This window comes from Oncorhynchus keta, chromosome 7 (genome assembly GCF_023373465.1).
Source record: "Oncorhynchus keta strain PuntledgeMale-10-30-2019 chromosome 7, Oket_V2, whole genome shotgun sequence".
NCBI classification, from domain to species: domain Eukaryota; kingdom Metazoa; phylum Chordata; class Actinopteri; order Salmoniformes; family Salmonidae; genus Oncorhynchus; species Oncorhynchus keta.
Window position 1 is genome coordinate 46,280,317 of NC_068427.1, and position 25,509 is coordinate 46,305,825.

Below are 25,509 nucleotides of genomic sequence, written 5' to 3' on the forward strand. Positions count from 1 at the left end.
TCCAAGGACCTCTGTCTTTCTTATTAGCCTGAGAACTAGTAGTACACATCTGGCCTAAATTATACAGGCAATGTACACCATAAACAGGTTGAGGGCAGCTGTTGTATTGCACTTGAGATTCTGTATATAAATCCATCATGTGATACTGTCCATATCCTGTTCTCAGACGTGTGGAATAGGAACATGAATGTGAGTGTATTAAAAATATGTAGGCCCCTATGTCATGAAAAGAAAATGGCCTCATCAGCCAGGAAGTGCAGCTCTAACTCCTGTAAGTGAAGTCTTCCAAAGTGTTTGATGCTTCTGTCACACATGTACAGTATAACAACCCCTATCCTCATGTTTATATCATCTAAATGAATAGTGAGCCCTGAACTTCCTTCTTATAATCGCTCTATCATATTGATTTGAACTTTACTATTCCTAATTTGTACCCTGACGTGATTGCTTTCCTTTATCTGAAAGACAATTCTTGTGTCTTCTTATCCAACCTGGTCTCAGAGCATTTCATATTATCCTGTACGTAAATTCGAGACGTTCCATTTAGTATGATATGATATGTTTCGTAGGGTATGTATTAATTTGTGGACGTCCGTCACTCATTTTCGTATGATATGTTACAAATTACAATTTGGATTACGCCGAATTACAACGGGTGTAGACTTTACCGTGAAATGCTTGCTCACGAGCCCTTCCCAAAGATGAAGAGATAAACATTTATAATTAAAAAAATTAAAAACACGAAGGGCCTCCCGAGTGGTGCAGCAGTCCAAGGCACTGCATTGCAGTGTTGCGGTGTCACTACAGCTTAGGGTTTGATCACAACCGGTTGTGACCGGGAGTCCCATAGGGCGGCGCACAATTGGCCCAGCGTCGTCCAGGTTAGGGGAGGGTTTGGCCGGGGGGCATGACTTGGCTTATTGCGCTCTAGTGTCTCCTTGTGGCGGGCTGAGTGCCTGCAGACTGACTTAAGGACATCAGTTGAACAGCGTTTCCTCCGACACATTGCTGCAGCTGGCTTCCGGGTTAAGCGAGCAGATGTTATGAAGCGGGGTTTGGAGGAGGAGGCCTGACTCAACCTCGGCCTCTCCCGAGGCCGTTGGGGAGTTGCAGCGATGAGACAAGATCGTAATATTACATATTAAGAGTGTAAAAGTGTGTGTGTGTGTTTGTGTGTGTGTGTGGTTGGGTGTATGTGTGAGTGTATATATAGTTTATATATAGTGTGTATATACAGTATAGTCTTGTGAGTGTGCATAGAGTCAGTGCAGATAGTCTGGGTAACCATTAACTATTTAGCAGTCTTATGGCTATTAAGCAATCTTATGGCTTGGGGGTAGAAGCTGTCTCGGAGTCTGTTGGTCCGTGGGCCGATGCTCCGGTACCGTTTGCCGGACGGTAGCAGAGTGAACAGTCTATGGTTTTGGTGGCTGGAGTCTGGCAATTTTTGGGGCCTTCCTCTTGACACCACCTGGTATAGAAGACCTGGATGGCAGGGATCCCGGCACCCGTGATGTACTGGGCTGTCCACATTACCCTCTATAGTGCTTTGTGGCCGAGTGTAGTGGATTTGCCATACCTGGAGGTGCTGCAGCCAGTCAAGATGCTTTCTATGGTGAAGCTGTAGAATTGTTTCAGGATCTGAGGGCCCTTGCCAAATAATTTCAGCCTCCAGAGGGGCAAGAGGTGCTTTCGTACCCTCTTCACGACTATGTGGGTTTGTGTGGACCATGTTAATTCCTTAGTGATGCGGACACTGAGGAACTTGAAGCTCTTGACCCGCTCCACTACAGCCCCATCGATGTGGATGGGGGCGTGCTCGCCCCTCTTTCTCCTGTAGTCCATCCAGCTGCTTGACAAAGAGAAGTTTTTATTATTTTACAGACTGAATATTGATTAATTGTCCCCATGGGGCATGAAATGTGGTTTAACCCATTTATGTTGCGTAACATACTGTAGTGTCTTGTCAACAAATCAATCATGTTTTTCACCAAAGTAAGTATTTTTAATAAAAACTACATGTACCCGATTCTTAGTCCACAGTACTTTTTACTGACATATCAACCACCTGATTAAGAAAATGTTTACAAGATTCTTGCTTTTTAGTTTTTTTAACATTTTAACTATTTATTTTCCTATTCCTACTATTGAAGGTCTCTGCTAACAGGAATGGTGCTATATTAATTCCTCACCAATTGAATTACTGCCTTTTGACCAACATCTCTGGTGACTGATTTGGAGTCTTCTTTACAGTCCTCTGAATGGGAAAAGTTAGAGTGCCACACACTGAACTGCAGTAAGCCAAAATCATACAAATTATGTTAATTGGTGCAGGAGGGTTAGGGGAGTTGACCAATCAGGTTCACGTGAAGGTTTTTGTTCATATCCCGTTCTAAATCCACTGTCAAAATATGCTCTACCATCCAGTTGAGAACAGGGTTAAAGGGCAACTCCGCCACTTTTCAACACCTCCAGCACAATACCACTGTATACATGTGTAAAAAAAAACGACACATTTCTACTTTTTGTTAGAAAGAAAATATATAAAAGTTCAAAAGTTCTACCCGATGACGTCATCAAACAGTGATTTTCAAAAAACCTATGAGATTCGTGGGGATGTGGCTTGCAAGAAAATAACCCTGCCTCTGGCTTGAAACTCTGTGTGGGTTTTGAAAATCACGTTTTTTTTTAATCCAACCCTGTGATGTCACAGATATCTTCCTTCTCATCTTTCTAACCACAGATCATAGAAACATAAATGTGTAGACAATGGTTTGCTGCTGGAGAAAATGAAAACGAGGTTGAAAAGTGGTGGAATTTCCCATTTTTAAAGCTTTACCTGATTGAATCTAGGCCTTAGTGCCTGTATCTGACACTTTTCTCTCCATTTTACAGTTTGTGCATGGATACTTTTTAAAAGGAGGCATCCTCGGCTCTGTCTGTGAGTACAGGACACACGCTGATCTGGTGCCTCCTTAGGCAGTGGGTTGTGAGATGCTAACCACTATGTTGTGTGTTGATATACACTGAACAAAAACATAGAAACACAACATGCAACAATTTCAAAGATTTTACTGAGTTACAGGTCATATAAGGAAATCGGTCAATTGAAATAAATTAATTAGGCACTAATCTATTGGTGACAAATCATAAAACCAGTCAGTATCTGGTGTGACCACCATTCTCTTCATGCAGCGCGACACATCTCCTTCACATAGAGTTGATCAGGCTGTAATTGTGGCCTTGTGGAATGTTGTTAATTGTGGCCTTGTGGAATGTTGTCAATTGTGGCCTTGTGGAATGTTGTTAATTGTGGCCTGTGGAATGTTGTCAATTGTGGCCTGTGGAATGTTGTTAATTGTGGCCTTGTGGAATGTTGTTAATTGTGGCCTTGTGGAATGTTGTTAATTGTGGCCTGTGGAATGTTGTTAATTGTGGCCTGTGGAATGTTGTTAATTGTGGCCTTGTGGAATGTTGTTAATTGTGGCCTGTGGAATGTTGTTAATTGTGGCCTTGTGGAATGTTGTTAATTGTGGCCTTGTGGAATGTTGTTAATTGTGGCCTGTGGAATGTTGTTAATTGTGGCCTGTGGAATGTTGTTAATTGTGGCCTTGTGGAATGTTGTTAATTGTGGCCTGTGGAATGTTGTTAATTGTGGCCTGTGGAATGTTGTTAATTGTGGCCTTGTGGAATGTTGTTAATTGTGGCCTTGTGGAATGTTGTTAATTGTGGCCTGTGAATGGCTGTGTGAAGTTGTTGGAAGTTGTTGGATATTGGCGGGAACTGGAATGTGATGTCGTACAGAGCATCCCAAACATGCTCAATGGGTGACTTGTCTGGTGAGGCCGTGGAAGAACTGGGACATTTTCCGTTTCCAGGAATTGTGTACAGATCCTTGTGACATGTGGGCGTGAATTATCATGCTGAAACATGAGGTGATGGCGGTGGATGAATGGCATGACAATGGGCCTCAGGATATCGTCACAGTATCTCTGTGCATTCAAATTGCCATCAATAAAATGAAACTGTGTTCATTGTCCACAGCTTATGCCTGCCAATACCATAACCCCACCATGGGGCACTCTGTTCACAAAGTTGACATCAGAAAACCACTCGCCCACACAACGCCATGCATGCTGTCTGCCATCTGCCCGGTACAGTTTAAACCGGGATTCAGCTGTGAAGAGCACACTTCTCCAGCGTGCCAGTGGCCATCGAAGGTAAGCATTTGTTCACTGATGTTGTTTACGACGCCAAACAGCAGTCAAGTCAAGACCCTGGTGAGGACGACGAGCAGTTTGTTCAGACATTTTGTTTTTCAGTATACATGTACATTATTGATTACTAAATTGCTAATAATTGTGAAAAGATCATCATTATGAGAGAGTGGGATCTGCTGTGTACCCATTAGGCTTCTGCAGGAAACATATTCACCACCTAATGATTCAATCTTTGATTCAATCTTTCTCTATTTCTTTTACAGAATCTTTTGTTCAGGACTCAAAGATTAACTTTTCCAAACTGAAGGAGTCGTCTCAGGGCTGGCTCAAGATCCAGGCTCAGGATCCAGGTTCAGATCCAGGTTCAGATCCAGTTTCAGATCCAGGTTCAGATCCAGGCTCAAGATCCAGGCTCAGATCCAGGCTCAAGATCCAGGTTCAGATCCAGGCTCAGATCCAGGTTCAGATCCAGGTTCAGATCCAGGTTCAGATCCAGTTTCAGATCCAGGCGCAGATCCAGGTTCAGATCCAGGCGCAGATCCAGTTTCAGATTCAGGTTCAGATCCAGGCGCAGATCCAGGTTCAGATCCAGGCGCAGATCCAGTTTCAGATCCAGGTTCAGATCCAGGCGCAGATCCAGGTTCAGATCCAGGTTCAGATCCAGGTTCAGATCCAGGCTCAAGATCCAGGTTCAGATCCAGGTTCAGATCCAGGCTCAGATTCAGGTTCAGCACTTTAGACCAGGCCTTTTAAGTCACATCATTCGTTCCAGGGGGATCAAGAGGAGATCTATTCCTTATTGTCCCCATGTCCTACTACTGACTTGTTCTACCGTTGATGTGTTGAATATAATTATAATCTGGGTGGTTCCAGCCCTGAATGCTGATTGGCTGACAGCCGTGGTATATCAGACCGTATACCACACCGCCTTATTGCTTAACTATAAAATGCAGAGAATTTCTCTGAGTCTGTGTTGTGTATGGCAATGCTTGGATGATGTGCATTTGTCTGAGGATGACTAATGACCTCGTGCTCATTCACTGTATTCGTCAGTTATTGCAACATTGTGTTCTTTGCAATGTGTTCATTGGAGAGGTTGTCTCGATTTCTTACCTACTCTCATTGTTATTATTTCACCCCCGATCTAAACGCTTACATTATTTAAATGTGCAAGACTGCTATTTTTGATAGCGTTTGTACTTTTTGTACTACAACAGTATTTAAATTAGCTCCCAAAGCATTTTAAATGGCAATAAAAATGCCATAGACTTAGATGGGGAAAATGTGGGCATTCTATACAGCTTTTTGATACTATTTATACTTTTTAAATAAAATGTGTATTAAAAGCTCCATAGCCTTTAATGACCTTTAATGGGAAATATTTGGATTCACCACTCCTTTTGTACAATTTATGTCACAAAGATCAAACCAACATTGAAATGTACAGGCCGACTCAATTTAGATTGCTTGTCAAAAGCTGTGTGATACTATTTATACTTTTTGAACTTAACAATTTAACATTTGCATAAATTAACATGGGTTTGAAAGAGAACCATAGGATTTTTTTTTTTTACCTTTATTTAACCAGGCAAGTCAGTTAAGAACAAATTCTTATTTTCAATGACGGCCTAGGAACAGTGGGTTAACTGCCTGTTCAGGGGCAGAACGACAGATTTGTACCTTGTCAGCTCGGGGGTTTGAACTCGCAACCTTCCGGTTACTAGTCCAACGCTCTAACCACTAGGCTACCCTGCCACCCTATATAGTTGTAGCTATTCAAAATGGCCCTGCTCCTTGATCAATTAAGCTACAAGACCAAATTGAAAACCTTCAACTTCAACTTCTCTAAAAACCTTTAGAAACAATCGTAATTTGCATAAATTAGCATAGCATTTCATGGATTCAATGGCAACCATAAGAACACAGTGGTAGACATTTGAAATGCTTCTGCTCTTTAACCATTTCAGCTACAACAACTTTAACATTTTCAAAACTTTTAGAAATTAGAACTATTTAAATGAGCTAAATTAGCATAAAATTACCCACCAACAGTAACTCTTGAACCGTTCAATCTAGAGACACCAATCTAACATTCAAGTGGACACTTCTGATGACGTATTGTTACGTCCGACGAGTATACACTTGCAGGGTAAGAAGAAGAATGGATTTTTAAATGGACCACCATTGCTCGGAAATTTGTCACTCGTTCATCCCACAACGATTGTGTTTTCTAGTGATGGGCATTCCGGCTCTATTCAGTGAGCCGGCTCGTTCGGCTCAGCTCACCAAAAAGAGCCGGCTCTCTTGGCTCCCAAACGGGTCTTTAAAAAATATATATGTTTCGTATTTTTTCAAGTCAAACAGTTTGCGATAGTTTGACTATGATTGGTGTTAAAACAATTCTAATGAAATTATTAAATTAAATCATACCTGAACCACAATGTAGTTAAAAATGCATTGGTTTGTTATGAAAAAAGAATCCTATAAAACATTTGCATTTAAAGTCTAACTTTTTAATGTATATAAACAAAGTGCCTATAAATGTAACAATTCAAACCTAATACAATCTGAACAACATAATAATAGAATATTTCATCATATTAAAGAAAAATAAATAACATTGAGCAAAACCGCAGCATCCCACTTAAAACATTAAACTGGTCCCTCTTTTCTCTCTCTTCTTTATTGCCATGTTTATAACCAGCAGCACACAGCAATGCTGACCATATTTTTCTTTTATGAGAGATTTGCATTCAGAAATGCAAGCTGCCTCACAACCGTTGATGCGATATCTTCTCTCAGTAATTATTTGTCCAGTTTTTGACAAGACCCTCTCAGAGGGAACTGATGTGGCCACTATGCAGAGTTTCCCTGTCATGACTTTAGTAAGCCGTGGGTAGACAGAGGCCTTGTTCTTCCACCAGCTCAGAGGATCTGCAGATCTTTGGAGGAGGGGCTCCTCCAAATAGGATCGGACCGCCATTATGGCGTCTGCTGAGGGATTCCTTCGTGCTGCATCCCGGGTTGCTCTCTCGTCAAACAGCATCCAAACAGAAGACGTTTGTGGCACTACTACTGGTGCTTCTGCTCCATCTGATCCCTCTTCTTCCAGTTGCCCCGGTGCCTGAGCCAGCTGACTGCTGGGGCTGTCCCTCCCTGCTGCTGAGGTTATTCTTTGAAGAGCCTCACCAATCGCTCTGGCATCACTGAAGGCTAACTTCTTAAACCTGGGGTCAAGTGCAGCGGTTTCTGATGGCACGTGATTGTATTCCATTCTGTGGAACTTTCTATCCATTGATGAACATTTAAAAAATAAATTATTTCACCTTTATTTAACCAGGTAGGCTACTTGAGAACAAGTTCTCATTTGCAACTGCGACCTGGCCAAGATAAAGCACAGCAGTGTGAACAGACAACACAGAGTTACACATGGAGTAAACAATTAACAAGTCAATAACACAGTAGGAAAAAAAGGGTAGTCTATATACATTGTGTGCAAAAGGCATGAGGGAGGCGAATAATTACAATTTTGCAGATTAACAGTGGAGTGATAAATGATCAGATGGTCATGTACAGGTAGAGATATTGGTGTGCAAAAGAGCAGAAAAGTAAATAAATAAAAACAGTATGGGGATGAGGTAGGTAAAAATGGGTGGGCTATTTACCGATAGACTATGTACAGCTGCAGCGATCGGTTAGCTGCTCAGATAGCAGATGTTTGAAGTTGGTGAGGGAGATAAAAGTCTCAAACTTCAGCGATTTTGGCAATTCGTTCCAGTCACAGGCAGCAGAGAACTGGAACGAAAGGGTGTCCATCAACTCTGTCACATGTCCTGTGGTTACATTTTCTTCTCTCTGGTGGCTGGATGTGATTCGCTGCAGACCCTTACACTGGAGTATCATTTTTGAGGCGGTCACATAGCTGAGAGAACAGCAACTTATTAGTTCAGGTTCATGTTTTGTCTACTGATACTACATTCTCATCTACTGCTCATATACATATATCCTACTGGATTAAATAATGATGTAGTAATACCTGCTTACTGTACCTCTCTCCACTGATCTCCACTGTGACCTGCTCAAAGGGTTCCAGGACTCTGCACACCTCCTCCACCACCTCCTATTCCTCTTGGGTCAGAGCATCAACAGGACTCTGCACACCTCCTCCACCACCTCCCATTCCTCTTGGGTCAGAGCATCAACAGGTGCATTGACAATGGCCAGGGTAGAGATGATGGCATCCTTTGACTCAAGAAACCTCTTCAACATATAAAATGTTGAATTCCACCTTGTAGTGCAGTCTTGTTTTAGGTCTCAGCTCAGGCATCCCCATCTGGCGTTGTGTAGACTTTAGTTTTTCAGAACCTACTGTGCTCCTGTGGAAGTATTCCACAGCTGCTGTCACTTTGTCCACAGTGGGCTTCGTCACCTTCAGAGCATCTCTGACAATCAGGTTGATTGTGTGGACAAGACATGGATGACTGGTCCATTTAAACATTGTTCATGGCTTTGGTGATGTTAGCTGCATTGTTGCTAACACAACAGACCCCTTTTCCATCTACTACTTGCCATTCTCTGGCCACTCTCAACAGTTCCTCTGCCAAGTTCTCCGAGGTGTGTCTGTCGCTGAAAAAGCAGTCCAGAAGACAGCAGTCCAGAAAACAGCAGTCCAGAAGACAGCTAGACATCGAGAAATGTTCAATGAAGTGACATGTAAGAAGTGGTTATTCTTGATGTCCAGCAGTCAGTGGGAAGGCAAACTGCAGTAGCTTTTTGGACTCTTTCCCACACTGAAGCCTGTGTGCTCTCATACAGATGTGGAATAAGTGATTTTGAAAGGATTTTCCTGCTTGGAATTGTGTACATTGGATTTAGACTATTGCTATAATTTCTAAATCCTCTGTCCTTCACGATCGAAAATGGCTGGCTATCATTTTAGCCAATGCAATATCCATTTGGCCTTGTTTTGCTAGACATAGTGTGTGTGGCATAAACTGGTCCATAGAAGACTGCGTTGCTGTGGGTCGCGGAGTAGGCCTACTTGACTGAGTGGAAACATCTCGCCACCACTATCACTAGCAGGCCCGCTAGTTTCTCGAAGCTCCGCTACAGCTAGCTTCACAGTTGGGTGCACAATTCGCATATGCCGGTGTAGGTTGTGCATAGAATCTGCTTTATATGAGATTTCATTTTGGGAAATTCTACACTGTGCTCTAAACATTGTCTACATTATTAAAATGCATCCAAATGCTACTGTGCTTCCGACTCACTGGAAAGCTATCTTTCCTCTCTCTCCTCGGCTGCTAAGTGTGTGACTGTGAGTGAGTTGGCTCCGCCATCCCTCACGCATCTTTGGTTCATTGGTTGACACTGTTGTGTCTGACAGGAACAACAGGTGAGACTGTTAGTCTGAGCAGACAGTCAGAACTAAGGTGTTTGCGCCTGAGCATTTAGGCCTATACATTTTTTTTCGTTCTTTGAATTAGTTAATTCTATAATTTAAATATTTTGATTATTCATATCTTAATTTTTAAAATATTTGTATAAATAGATTCCGCTCTTCTGATATGCGAGCCGATCACTAGTGTTTTCAGCCACCGGTAGCTTGTGGGTGCTTTATATGCGCTACACTCAATTATGATTGCATGTCTACTTACATTAAATATATAATTATTAATATACGTCTGCTGTATGATAGCTAGCAAATTAATTAGCTAACTAATGTTGGCCTGCCTAGCTGGAACTTATTTCTACAATTTCCAAAAACTGACCAAACAAAAACAAATGACTTTTACGATACGTGTTTGTGCATTAGTAGCACAATTTGTAACTTATTTACATTCGTCTTTACTTCCACTTGTACGTTGACTTTGAGGTTTTAAAGTTTTTGGGTGCGTTTCATGTCCCGAAATTAACATAATTGTACACTCGCAAACGCCATTAAAAACTAGGGCTGAGGGGCTTACGTTGCACACTTCCCTTGATCAGCTAATCATTTGGACCGACGATTAAAATATTGCCGCTGGGATTCCCCAAAGCATTAAGGCGGAGGGTAAGTGGACAAGGGTGTGTCTTTGATGAGTTTGAAACAGCCAAGAGAGCAAGCGCACATTTTTTCAAGAAATGTACATTTCTATTTGGAAATGTGCGTAAGGAAAGCGAGAGTACTGTACTTGTGTTCTGGCCACTTTGTAGCCTACAGTACCTGACATTCCGAAGGACTTCAAGTTGTTGATCAACTAAAATGACTTGTGGTTGTCATCGTGAAGAATACCGGATCGTTGAAAAACATTGATATTCCTGTAGCCTACTTTGTTACCCCTCTAAACGTATAGACAGGCCTATGTGGATGTGAGATATCTGACGCACATTTAAAACATCGAGCGCACAAGTTACCTAATGGTAGGACACTTTTCCTTATTTTTTTTTTTTTTTTGGGTGGGGGTGGAACATTTGTTCGAATTAACAGTAAACATGGTATTCTACACTGTATAGTGTATCTGTACAGTGAACACATTTTTATTGGACAGCCATGGTTGAATTAATTTATACTTGTCATGGATTCTCATACATAGTTTAGCCTAACAATTAGACATGGATATTTATATATATATATATATATATATATATATATATATATATATATATATATATATATATATATATATATATATATATATATATATATATATGAGCCTAATCTTTGACAAAATGTCTTAAGCACCTGCTCTTCTATAGAGTGAGGTGATTTTTGCCCCCATACCCAGCCCCCTGGTTGAAAGTGAGGTACCTAGGGGTCCCCAGCAACCTGGTTTGGGTCTCCAGCCCCCTGGTTGAAAGTTGCTAGACTATTCAAGAGGTCTATCCATAGGCCTATATTTACTACACACTTGAAAGATATTTTCAACTGACAACATATTATTACCATGTGCTGAGATTGTAAATTAACAACATGTATTTATAGTATAAATATCAAACATAGTGATCATGTTTGTTTTCATTATATTGGTTTTGTGACAGGAGATGGATTTCCAAAGGCTGCTGTTGCAGGTGGAACAAGCCCTGAGCAGTGAAGAAGTACAAGCACTTGCATTTCTTTGCAAAGATCTGCTTGAGAAAGACTGTAGCTCAGTGCCCACAGCAAGTCAACTCTTCTCTCTTCTGACGGACCAAGAACTGTTAACCCCGATCAGCCTTACTTGCTTGCCGATTTATTATGTACCATCCAGCGCCACAGCTTGATGCGAGAGCTTGGCCTCAACAACCAGCTTCCAACAACCAGTAGCCTCATCTCTCCTTATAGGTGAATATACAGGCCAGAGGTAGAAAAAGTACTTAATTGTCACACTTGAGTAAAAGTAAAGATACCTTAAATAAGTTAAAAGTGAAAGTAATTCAGTAAAATACTACTTGAGTAAAAGTCTAAAAGTATCTGGTTTTAAATGTACTGAAGTACAGTGGTAGAAAAAAAGTACTCAATTGTCATAAGTAAAAGTAAATGCCATACATCAAATTCCTTACATTAAGCAAACCAGACGGCACCGTTTCCTTATTTTCTATTTATTTTTGACAGCCAGGGGACACTCAAACATAATGTGAAAACGAGGCATTTGTGTTTAGTGAGTTTGTCCGATCAGAGGCAGTAAGGATGACCAGGGACGTTCTCTTGCTAAGTACGCGAATGGACCATTTTCCTGTCCTGCTAAACATTCAAATTGTAACGAGCACTTTTGGGTGTCAGGGAAAATGTATGGAGTAAAATGTACATTCTTTTTTAGGAATGTAAATGAAGTAAAAGTAAATATAAATAGTAAAGTACAGATATCCCCCCCCCAAAACGATTTAAGTAGTACTTTAAAGTATTTTTACTTAAGTACTTTACACCACTGTATTGGCCTCATATATATACCACATCTGAATTGCATACAACAGCTTTACCCACAAATGAATAGCGATAAGTAGAAGTTTACAACACAAATGTAAACACTCATGTTGTTGTGTTACTGTTTCCTCACATACAGAATACTGTAGTGTAATAGGATGTCTTCTTAAAAGTCATTGTAATCCACCATCTGCAGAAAACTGCTGTTTGACCTATCAGAGAACACCACTGAAGACGAGTTGAGAGAGATTAAGTTCCTATTGGTTAACATACTCCCTCGTAGGAAACTGGAGGGCAACGTGGTGAGTACGTCAGAACAGTCTGAAATTCAACACGTGTTGTCCAGAATAGGGTAGTAACTTGTATTATTTAGTGAAATATGAGTAGAAAGAATGCTTTATCTTGACGGACCAACTGACATTACACATTTTGCTCTATTCTTTCAGACTACCTTGCAAGTATTCCTGGAAATGGAGAAAATTGATATTTTGAGCGTCATAAAACTAAACATTGTTGAAAGTATGTTTGGAAGTGTCTGCCCCATGTTGAAAACAAGAATCAACCAGTTTAAAACAAAGCAGGGCAAGTGTTTCACTTTCAGTTTCTGTGGGTGACTTAACAGTTTCATTTCCTTAGTAAATTACTGACTGGCTGAACAAACCTATTCATTGCCTGTGTATGCCTGTCAATGATTTAGCACAGTAGTATGACACAGATGTGTTATGCAATACTATATTCAAACAGGGCCAGTAAACCAAAAAACAGGGTGGGATTGTTAAGACCAAGGTCTTCTTCTGCATGTCTTCCAGAAAACCAGGTAACAGAACATGCTTTATTTCTTACATTATCTTGATATCCACCAGTCCTTATGGACATTTCTCAGTTTCCGTCTGGATTATCATCACAGAATGTCATGACTATTCTATTCCATCAGGCTGTCTCCATGCTTCCAAGGAGACCTGTGTCATGTGGACTATCAGGTAGGGACTATGACTACAGTAGATGTCAAATCTTCTTCAATATTGTGACGACCCTCCCACTCTGTCTGCCGTATTCTCTCTTTGTTCTTGTTTCCTTATTAGGATGCCAGTGGGTGGAGTTGGGAGGGTCGTCAGCTACATGGGAAACACCTGGGCCAGGTGTCTCCCAGGATAAATAGACTTCTTCCACATTCATGGAAGAGACTCTCTCCATGCAGACACCTTTTGTAGATTGTGTTGTGGTTCTTGGTGGCCTTTTGTTTGTTTGCTTTGGCACCTTTCATCACCCTGCATTATCACATTCATGCATGCAAAACACTCACTTACACTACTGATTACACACACCATTGTATATTATACTTAGTTGCTTGAGTTAATAAATATATATTTTGCTACTCCATATCTCCACGTTGTCTCCCTTTGTTACGGGCTTTGAGCCGGTTCGTGACAATATGTTATCAAACCTTTTATTTATTTTTCATTTAACCTTTTATTTAATTTGCTAAAACTTTCGTCCATTTATTTTCCTGTTGTGTGTCTTAGTCGAACAACGTGGACATTCTGACACAATGTTCTTGCCCTCTTCGTACTTCTCTTCAGCTGAGGTCAGTGTCTAATGTTCAGCTTCACAGCCTTCAACTGAGGTCAGTGTCTAATGTTCAGGTTCACAGCCTTCAACTGAGGTTGGTATCTAATGTTCAGGTTCACAGCCTTCAACTGAGGTCAGTGTCTAATGTACAGGTTCACAGCCTTCAGCTGAGGTCAGTGTCTAATGTACAGGTTCACAGCCTTCAGCTGAGGTCTGTGTCTAATGTTCAGGTTCACAGCCTTCAACTGAGGTTGGTATCTAATGTTCAGGTTCACAGCCTTCAACTGAGGTTAGTGTCTAATGTTCAGGTTCACAGCCTTCAACTGAGGTCAGTGTCTAATGTTCATGTTCACAGCCTTCAGCTGAGGTTGGTATCTAATGTTCAGGTTCACAGCCTTCAACTGAGGTTAGTGTCTAATGTTCAGGTTCACAGCCTTCAACTGAGGTCAGTGTCTAATGTTCATGTTCACAGCCTTCAGCTGAGGTTGGTGTCTAATGTTCAGGTTCACAGCCTTCAACTGAGGTTGGTGTCTAATGTTCAGTTCAGGTTTTGAGACACTTATTTATACTGCATTGGACCTACCGGACACACCACGTGTCTTTACATCAGAGGCTACGGCCATCACTCATGTCTGTGTAGTCACTAATTATTCCCTCTACTTCCTTCCACAGGTGTCCACTCTGAATCCAGCTGACGCCTCTCTGGGTGAGTCCCACACTGAACAAGGTGTGGCTCAGCACATTTTCTCTGTATTGGAGTACAGTGCAGAACTCACAAAACCTTTGTGTCATCTTGGTCTGCTCACACACCAGATGTTCGGAGGGTCTCAGATACAGTGGATGCAGTACTGAAGCATTTCGCTACACTCGCATTAACATCTGCTAACCATGTGTATGTGACAAATAACATTTTATTTGATTTGATTTCACATAGGCTGGGTCTCCTAAGTACCAGTGGGGACAACGATGCTGCTCTCAGCCAAGGTCAGTTCATATCATTTAGAATGACAATCTATACTGAAAAAAATATATAAACGCAACATGTAAAGTGTTGGTTTCATGAGCTAAAATAAAAGATCCCAGAAATGTTCCAAAGACACAAAAAGCTTTTTTTCTCAAATTTTGTGCAGAAAGTTGTTGACATCCCTGTTAGTGAGCCTTTGCCAAAATAATCCATCCACCTGACAGGTGCAGCATATCAATAAACTGATTAAACAGCAAGTACAGGTGCACCTTGTGCTGGGGACAATAAAAGGCCACTCTAAAAATGTGAAGTTTTGTCACACAACACAATGCCACAGATGTCTCAAGTTTTTAGGGAGCGTGCAATTGGCATGCTGACTGCAGGAATGTCCACCAGAGATGTTGCCAGGGAATTTCAATGTTCATTTCTCTACCATAAGCCGCCTCTAACGCCATCTTAGAGAATTTGGCAGTACGTTCAACCAGCCTCACAATTGCAGCCCAGGACCACCACATCCGGCTTCTTCACCTACGGGATCATCTGAGACCAGCCATCCGGACAGCTGATGAAATGAGTATTTCTGCCTTTAATGAAGCCCTTTTGTGGGGGAAAACACATTCTGATTGGGTGGGTCTGGCTCGTGGCTGTGCCCCTGCCCAATCATGTGAAATCCATAGTTTAGGGCCTAATAAATGTATTTCTGAACTGTAACTCAGTAAAATCGTTTAAATTGTTGCATTTTTGCGTTTCATATTTTTGTTCAGCATTCAAAAGGGGCCTGTAGACTGTCCCCTCTCCTCTACTCTCTCTGTTGGTTCATCGGCAACACTGTTAAATGTTAGCCATATCATTGATTCATTCTTACCTGATCCATGTCTTTTCTCCCATAGGGAATCACCATGTTTCATCCATACCCTCACGTGGACACAATAAGAACTTTGACCCTGCAAATCGTCAGACAGGAAACACCACAAAAGAGGTCTCTCGTGATACTAACCTTTTTTTAAATGAGCATTGACAAAGTCTTGTCAGTCCATGCTTTTACTGAAAACTGACTGGGTATTGTATAGATTATTTGAAGTACAGTAGCAGTTTTGGGGATTATGGATGCTGTCTTTTAACTGGATTTATGAATTATTTATGCATGTTTTCTTTCTGTAGGAAGTGGGAGAATATGCTATGACAGGAAGAAAGAGGTTACTGTCTGATAATTAACAACTACAACTTCAGAAATTCTCCAAAACCCCTAAACAATAGAGAGGGAACACAGGTTGATGAAAGTAAGATATTTGTAGATGTATGATAGTAGATATTTGTTACGGAGGAAGTCGGAACGCTTAACTCGTTTTTCAACCACTCCACAAATATCTTGTTAACAAATTATAGTTTTGGCAAGTTGGTTATGGTTAGGACATCTACTTTGTGCATAACACAAGTAATTTTTCCAACAATTGTTTACGGACAGATTATTTCACTTATAATTCATTGTATCACAATTCCAGTGGGTCAGAAATGACCCTACACTAAGTTGACTGTGCCTTTAAACAGCTTGGAAAATTCCAGAAAATGACATGGCTTTAGAAGCTTCTGATAGGCTAATTGACATCATTTCAGTCAATTGGAGGTGTACCTGTGGATGTATTTCAAGGCCTACCTTCAAACTCAATGTCTCTTTGCTTGACATCATGGGAAAATCAAAAGAAATCAGCCAAGACGTCAGAAAAAAAATTGAAAACCTCCAAGTCTTTTTCATTCTTAAGAGCAATTTCTGAAATGCCTGAAGGTACTACGTTCATCTGTACAAACAATAGTACGCACGTATAAACACCATGGGACCACGCAGCCGTCATACCGCTCAGGAAGGAGACGCGTTCTGTCTCCTAGAGATGAACATACTTTGGTACGAAAAGTGCAAATCAACCCCAGAAAAACAACAAAGGACATTGTGAAGATGATGGAGGAAACGGGTACAAAAGTATCTATATCCACAGTAAAACGAGGCCTATATCGACATAACCTGAAAGGCCGCCCAGCAAGGAAGAAGCCACTGCTCCAAAACCGCCATAAAAAAGCCAGACTACGGTTTGCAACTGCAGATGCGGACAAAGATCGTACTTTTTGGAGAAATGTCCTCTGGTCTGATGAAACAAAAATAGAACTGTTTGGCCATAATGACCATCGTTATCTTTGGAGGAAAAAGGGGGAGGCTTGCAAGCCAAAGAACACCATCCCAACTGTGAAGCACGGGGGTGGTAGCATCATGTTGTCGGGCTGCTTTGTTGCAGGAGGGACTGTTGCACTTCACAAAATAGATGTCATTATGAGGCAGGAAAATAATGTGGATATATTGAAGCAACATCTCAAGACATCATTCAGGAAGTTAAATATTGGTCGCAAATGGGTCTTACAAATGGACAATGGCCCGGAGCATACTTCCGAAGTTGTGGCAAAATGGCTTAAGGACAACAAAGTCAAGGTATTGGAGTGGCCATCACAAAGCCCTGACCTCAATCCCATAGAAAATGTGTGGGCAGAACTGAAAAAAACGTGTGCGAACAAGGAGGCCTACCAACCTGACTCAGTTACACCAGCTCTGTCAGGAGGAATGGGCCAAAATTCACCCAACTTATTGTGGGAAGCTTGTGGAAGGCTACCCAAAACATTTGACCCAAGTTAAACAATTTAAAGGCAATGTTACCAAATACTTATTGAGTGTATGTAAACTTCTGACCTACTTGGAATGTGATGAAATAAATAAAAGCTGAAATAAATCATTCTCTCTACTATTATTCTGACATTTCACATTCTTAAAATAAAGTGATCTTAACTGACCTAAAACAGGGAATTTTTACTAGGATTAAATGTCAGGAATTGTGAAAAACTGAGTTTAAATGTAAATTGGCTAAGGTGTATGTAAACTGTCCGACTTCAACTGTACATGTTATTCTTGAAATAGTGAAATACTTTTAAGTCGTTTTGTAGGACTAGGCCTAAATCACAATCCCCATGTACCTCCATGTGTTTGTCTCAGGCAGTTTGGTGAGTGTGTTTGAGTGGCTGGGCTTTGAGACGCAGATTGAGCCAGACTGCAGCCGGGAGCAGTTACTGTCTCGAGTTGAGGAGCTCCGCAGCCGTGACCACAGCCAGATGGACTGCCTGGTGTGCTGCGTTCTGAGCCACGGGCTGGAGGCAGGTGTTTATGGGGTGGACGGGCTGAAGGTCAGAGTCAGGGAGCTCACAGAGCCCTTCTCTGGACTGGAGTGCAGCTCACTGAGGGGGAAGCCCAAGCTGTTCTTTATCCAGGCCTGTCAGGGCATCAAGGAACAACAGCCAGTGTTCATTCAGTCCGATTGCCCAGGCGCTGATGGCTCTACTATCACCAGCTCTATCTGCACTGATGCAGTGGTACCCAGAGACTCCATTCTCTCTGATGCCGACTTCCTTCTGGGCATGGCCACTGTCCCTCACTTTGCCTCTTTCAGAGACATAAGGGCACTTGGTTCATCCAGTCATTGTGCCAGAACCTCATCAACATGGTTCCCAGGTTAGTGCCAGAACCTCATCAACATGGTTCCCAGGTTAGTTCCAGAACCTCATCAACATGGTTCCCAGGTTAGTGCCAGAACCTCATCAACATGGTTCCCAGGTTAGTGCCAGAACCTCAACATGGTTCCCAGGTTAGTGCCAGAACCTCATCAACATGGTTCCCAGGTTAGTGCCAGAACCTCAACATGGTTCCCAGGTTAGTGCCAGAACCTCATCAACATGGTTCCCAGGTTAGTGCCAGAACCTCATCAACATGGTTCCCAGGTTAGTGCCAGAATCTCATCAACATGGTTCCCAGGTTAGTGCCAGAATCTCATCAACATGGTTCCCAGGTTAGTGCCAGAATCTCATCAACATGGTTCCCAGGTTAGTGCCAGAATCTCATCAACATGGTTCCCAGGTTAGTGCCAGAACCTCAACATGGTTCCCAGGTTAGTGCCAGAACCTCAACATGGTTCCCAGGTTAGTGCCAGAACCTCATCAACATGGTTCCCAGGTTAGTGCCAGAACCTCATCAACATGGTTCCCAGGTTAGTTCCAGAACCTCATCAACATGGTTCCCAGGTTAGTTCCAGAACCTCATCAACATGGTTCCCAGGTTAGTTCCAGAACCTCATCAACATGGTTCCCAGGTTGGTGCCAGAACCTCATCAACATGGTTCCCAGGTTGGTTCCAGAACCTCATCAACATGGCTCCCAGGTTAGTGCCAGAACCTCATCAACATGGCTCCCAGGTTAGTGCTCAGATGTGCTTGGTTTCTTTATATTGTGTCATTCTGAAATCCTCTTTGAAAACATCAGTAAACACTGGACTGTGACATGCAGATGTCAGCGTATGGTTGGTAAATCATCATCAGATTGAATTTCCTCTCATTGTTCTTTCTCCGTCCAGTGGGTATGACTTGCTGTCCATCCTGACCAAGGTAAACGATGATGTCAGCAGTAAGAGTGATAACCATGGCACCAGGAAGCAGATGCCCCAGCCTGCATACTCACTCAGGAAGAGGCTGGTCTTTCCCATCCCAAAAGACCCTCCTTCCAGACTACATGAGCCAGAAATATTTGCTTGAGAGCATTAGAGCAGAGGGGTTTAAGTCTGGTCCTTATACTTTCCCATCCCAAAAGACCCTCCTCCCAGACTACATGAGCCAGAAATATTGGCTTGAGAGCACTAGAGAAGAGGGGTTTAAATATGGTCCTTATACTTTCCCATCCCAAAAGACCCCTCACCCCAGACTACACCTCCTAGACTACATGAGCCAGAAATATTGGCTTGAGAGCACTAGAGCAGAGGGGTTTAAATCTGGTCCTTATACTTTCCCACCAAATCAGGGACGGATTCAGACACTGTATGTGTAGACTCACCAACAATATATACACCCTCTGGGATCACTCTGGTAGAAGGTGCAGGTTTACAGTTTATTTTTTATACCTCGGTCTGTTTTATTTACACTACCAGTCAAAAGTTTGGACACACCAAGTCATTCCAGGGTTTTCTTTATTTTTACTGTTTTCTACATTGTAGAATAATAGACATCGAAACTGTTAAAATAACATATATGGAATCATGTAGTAACCCAAAAAAGTGTTAAACAAATCAAAATATATTTGAGATTCTTCAAAGTAGCCACCCTTTTCCTTGATGACAGCTTTGCACACATGAGTAGGTGTGTCAACTTTTGACAGGTACTGTATAAAAAAATGAAATTCAGTAGAAATATATCCAAAAAACTGTAAATAGAAAATTGTAGGAAATGTTTTTAATGCTTCAATATGAAACCTTTTGGCCAAAGTCACATGGAATTTGAGTTATAGATCTGTCATTCTCATTGAAAGCAAGTCTATGAAGCAGTAGATCGGTTCTATGTGGACTATTTCTCTACTTAATTTTTTTTTGTTTACATCTGTTTTGTACACCAGTTTCATACACCTGAAAATACAATATTATTGGTTATGGAAAATATATTTCACAGCAGTTTAAATGGTACAATGATGCTCTACACTATACTTGCTTGTTTTGTCACACTGAAATTAGGCGAACTATTAGAATTTTAGCAACCAGGAAATGGCAGAGTGATTTCTGCATATTGCAATAGTATTTTTAAATGGTGTAAAGGAGAAGCAATAACAAGAACTGAAAAGCACTTATTATAAATCAATGAAGGCAATTTTCATTCAGTGTTGATACGTTTGTTGCTGTTACAGCACATCAGTCAGTGTACTCCTTGGCACAACATGGCATGTCATACAACACATTTAAGACAAATTCTTTGACATATCAAGAATAAAACAAAGTGACGTTCAAACATTTATTGGTGCGGTCATAAGTTGCACTATGGCTCTCTTGCTTCTTGCGTGACATGCGTCTTGGCCCAAGCTGGTGTGCGTTTTTCTCAAAGTCAGACATATGACAGGTCTGTCGCAAGAAGAAGATTGCTCAAACCTGCTAATGAGACTCCAATGACACTTTCTCTGTATGAAGAGGATACATAGAATACCCGTATCGTAACAACAATGCCCAGTTCCTGTTGTGTCTGGTGGAGAGCTGTTCTCAACAAACTGAAGGTTACATCCTCTATCAGATCACCAGCTAGTACCTAGAAAGCCCCACACACTCAGTAACTTCAGAGGTAAACTATCCTATTGTCCAAACCACCTATAAGTCAAAATCAGGTTAACAATTGGTAGCAAGAACACTCCTCTGACCTGGATCTCCTCAAACCTGGCTGGGGAGGTCTTCCATTTCTATATCAAAGGCCATTCTTTGGTTATCCTTTTCCTGATAACTTTTGTTCAACTTGCTGTCAGGGCTGAGAAACACAACTATTTTATTTTATTTTTAAACGTCAACACTGAAACTCCAGAACTGTATAATAACTGTACTTTCCCAACTTTGAATAAACTCAATAGTTTAATAGTTGAATAACCTTACAATGCATCATGGGATCCCTCTCCTGCTCCTCTTTCTAGCTGTTCTCTACGCTTCACCTCAAAGCTACTGTCCTTGAGCAGTAGGGGGAAGAAAAAAAACATGTTTTTATTACCACAACAATTCAAACTTAATTTGCAGTACATTTCACAACACAAAACGTGAAACACCAAGTTCTGACTGGTGCTATGTGCCAACAGGTGGCTAATTCACCTTGAACGTGCAGAACGAGCTCTGGAGGAAGTCATTATCCTTCTCCAGCAGGGATGTGAGGGTTTGAACGGTGAGAGTGGTCAGTTTGACGTATTAGTTAGGAAGTTTCTTGTTTCATACCACGTCTGTCCTCTGCACAGCCCCTCCCCCCTCCAGAGCCTTGGTGTGGAGGGTCACCAAAGAACTGATTTCAGATCTGAGGGGCTGCATCAGCATTCTGTAATCAGAGTGAAGTGGGCACTAGGAATCACCTCGATGTCATAGGACCTTATTCCAATTTGACAGTCCCACATAAAAGTGATCTACAACAGTGTAATAACAAAGTTGTCCAGATAAAGCTATACATTGTTTTTTGGACCATTTGTAGTGTAACCTAGATGTGCTGTAAAAAAATAAAATGCACACTACTTCCCTTCCTTCCAAAGTACACCTCTGCTAGCAGTGGGGCATAATGCATCCACTCCATCTCCAGTTGGTTGTAGCTGCTGCCGGACTCAGCTCTGCCTCGTCCAACAGCTGTGAAACAGAGACATGATGACAAAGAGACAGAGGTTCCCTTCCCCTGACCATGTTGGAGAAACTATCTAGATATAGCACCGCATGGCAGCTGTGCTGGTGGGGCCGCCATTCATCCATCAGGAGGACAGTCAGCTTCCCCACCTGCTCTGGCATGTCCTGCAAAACCCCCTGCCTAGAGAACACAAAGGCATGTATAGGCCAATCATGTATAGGCCTATTGGTTCCCGAGGGGCTCAGTGGTCTAAGGCACTGCATCTCAGTCATAGAGGTGTCACTACAGACCTTGGTTTGATTCCAGGCTGTATCATAACCGGCCGTGATTGGGAGTCCCATAGGGCGGTGCACAATTGGTCCAGCGTCTTCCGGGGTATTGACGTCATTGTTAATAAGAATTTGTTCTTAACTGACTTGCCTGGTTAAATAAATACACAAAATGTATAGGTCAAGAACAGGTTTTATGCACGGAATGTTACTGCCCACGTAAACTACCCATTTTAACTATATCAATGGTATTTGAAAGAGTTTTGTGCTTTGAGTGACATACTGACTTGGGCAAGGGAAATTAAAAACTCTCACATCTCCATAGTCTGGGAAACTCAGTTGCCTACAATGACACCCAAAATGTAAGGAGTACTTTTGCATGTCAGGGAAAATGTATGTAAATGTAAAGTATATTTTACCATTGGGAATGTAGTGAAATAAAATTAAAAGTAGTCAAAAATATAAGTAGGAAGGTAAAGATACCCCTCAAAAACGACTTAAGTAGTACTTTAACGTATTTTTTACTTAAATTATTTACACCACTGATTAAAACAATGATACTGTAGGAATAAAGCTGCAATCTCTTTCTAGGAAATGTAATCTCGTGCTCCTCATTAACCAGTAGATTACAGTATTAACCTATTATCTGACCTACAACTGCGGAAGAAAAATACCTATTTGTCCGGGTGAACCGGTTGTTGTTGATCAAGTTGTCAACTGGTGAAATCGGCAATTCACCCAGCTAAATCCGCCGGTTTCTGCAACATACAAATACACTTGTACAATATACCATTAGCGTCCCGGCAGCAATATTAAGACTTGCGGTTTTCCGATTTTGCCTTCAAAATAAAACTCAGCGTTAAAACTATATTTGTATCTTCATAGTGCAAAATGTTAAAATGATGTTACAAAATTATAACTAGATCAGGGAAAAATCTAAACTAAAGATAATTACTATACAAGATAAAGAATATTATAAAGTGAATCACATTGAGAAATCACTATGTTTTTAAATCAAATCAAAAATCAAATCAAATGTTATTTGTCACATACACATGGTTAGCAGATGTTAATGCGAGTGTAGCGAAATGCTACACTCACATTAACGCATTAATATGTCATTGTATGTTAAGTACATGACTGGTGCTAAGCTTAAAAGTGTTTCTTGGTTCTTACAGTTCATATCACGGTTTTAATTGAATTCCAGTTTGCTCGAGATGTATTCCTGGATGATTATATGGCCTAGTGCATGGTGTAGGCAACTCCGGGTCCTGAAGTGTCGCATGCACTTAATGTTTTTGATTTAACAGACCTGAAAGACCAGGTGTATTGAGTTTAATCACTGAACTGATCAATTAGCTCAGCTGGTCATGTGTTTCACATAGTTGCAACAAAATCCTCCAGTACCTCTGCAGCACTCCAGGAACAGGGTTGCCTACCCCTGGCCTAGTAGCTTACCTAAGTATCTTATCTTAGTAACACCCTCTAGTGCAGGGGTGTCAAAGTCAAATGGACGGAGGGCCAAATAAAAATTTAGCTACAAGCCGAGGGCCGGACTGTTCGAATGTTCATTGAAAATTTTTTAAATGACGATATAGTCTAGTGAACCTAATTGAACCTACTGAAAACCTAACAAATATATTCCAATATGATCAGATAAATAAAGCAATATTTTCTTATGGCTCTGTCAGTAATCTTTAATTTTCAACAGACACAAAAGACAAATTTCCTTTATATAAAAATCCCCATAACATGAACATTAAATGAAAGAAACCGGTATTCAAGGCACCATCAGTAGCCTATATTTTCTATTTTAGCAAAAGTGGGCTAAATTTACTTCAAAGAAAAAAACAATAATAGCAATTTTCTATCATCCACTCAACTGAAATATTTTTAAAATATAATTGGATTGAAATACAATAAAATAAAGTGCAAAAATCTATTAATCAAAAACAACACTTTGTTTAAGGAGAAGTAACATGCAGTGAAAACAAATATTAAACTTTAACTTTTAAACTTGAACTGAGTAAAAACTCTAAATATGTGATTGCACAGTAATGTTCACTTGTTTGAGGTTGAGGGTGATACTTGGTGGTGTCCCATCTTTTCCACAAGTTCATCAATGTTCGGTAAGGCTCTGAGCTGAGGAAATCCTCAGAATTGAGTGGAGGTGTTCAGCAGTAAGTCGACTTCTGTGTGATGTTTTGTTCAAGTTCATCAAAGAAAACAGTTGTTCACACAGGTATGTGCTGCCAAACATAGACAACGTTTGAGCAGCCTGGATGCGCAGCTGGGGCATTGTGTCGGGGAGGAAACGGGCGAACTCCGCAGCACCCACTGCCGCATATTTTGCCCTCAGTGCATCATTGCATTGGAGGTCAATCAACTCCATTTGGAGGTTTGGTGGTGAGCTTTCCACGTCAACAGCAAATGGGTTACCTTCCAACCTGCTTTTTGTGCTTCAAAGTCAGCAAATCGGCGTCGAAAGTCAGCGGCAAGCATACCTATTTTATCAGCCAACTGTGCGCTTCGGGAACGCACTGGTAGAGAGCTTCTCTTTCATGGTCTGGCAGCTGGGAAAGTGGCTCAAATTTTCTTTCCGCATCTGCGTCTCCCACAGAGTCAGTTTGGTTTTAAATGCCTTCACTGTACTGTACATATCAGAGATGACACGATCCCGACCCTGCAGCTGCAAGTTCATTGCATTCAGATGACTCGTAATGTCACACAGAAAAGCCATTTCACACAGAAACATTTCTCTCGGAGTTGTGTTGTGTCTTTCCCTTTGCTGTCCAAGAACAGACAAATCTCCTCATGAAGCTCAAACATCTTTGAAGCACCTTTCCCTGGCTTAGCCATCGCACCTCTGTGTGATAAGGCAAATCACCATGCTCCGTTTCTAACTCCGTCAGAAATGCCTTGAACTGGCGGTGATTCAAACCTTTGGCTCTGATAAAGTTAACTGTGCGCGTGATGATGCTCATTACATGCTCCATTTTCAAGGCTTTACCGCACAACGCTTCCTGGTGTATGATACAATGATAAGCTGTCAGCTCACCTGTCGCGTTTTCCTCTTGCATCTTTTCCTGTATCTTCGCCACCAGTCCGCTCCTGTGTCCACACATCGCAGGTGCTCCGTCGGTTGTCAAACCCACGAGTTTTCCCAAGGCAGCTCCATCTCATTTACACATCTTGACACCTCTTCATACAAATCATGCCCCGTAGTTGTGCCATGCATAGGACGTAAAGCCAAAAACTCCTCTGTCACGCTTAGGCTGGAGTCCACTCCGCGGATGAAAATTGACAACTGGGCAATGTCAGAAATGTCGGTGCTCTCATCCACAGCCAAGGAATATGCAATGAAATCTTTTCCCTTTTCACAAGCTGCTCTTTTAGATTGATGGAC

The 25,509-nt window shown here is 41.5% G+C and overlaps 1 protein-coding gene across 1 annotated transcript; it reads left to right on the plus strand.

Annotated features, from left to right (window-relative positions):
• The first annotated feature begins 9,829 nt into the window (after positions 1-9,829).
• LOC118386445 (caspase-8-like) lies at positions 9,830-20,487 on the plus strand. Its single transcript, XM_052523022.1, is given in 17 exon segments — positions 9,830-10,622; positions 11,241-11,400; positions 11,403-11,523; positions 12,299-12,404; positions 12,549-12,688; positions 12,847-12,919; positions 13,037-13,082; positions 13,707-13,726; positions 14,344-14,377; positions 14,485-14,526; positions 14,602-14,655; positions 15,526-15,614; positions 15,797-15,825; positions 15,827-15,915; positions 17,667-18,119; positions 18,122-18,179; positions 19,074-20,487. Coding segments are annotated over 17 exon segments (1,695 nt in total). The 5' UTR covers positions 9,830-10,619; the 3' UTR covers positions 19,252-20,487.
• Positions 20,488-25,509: the final 5,022 nt, after the last annotated feature.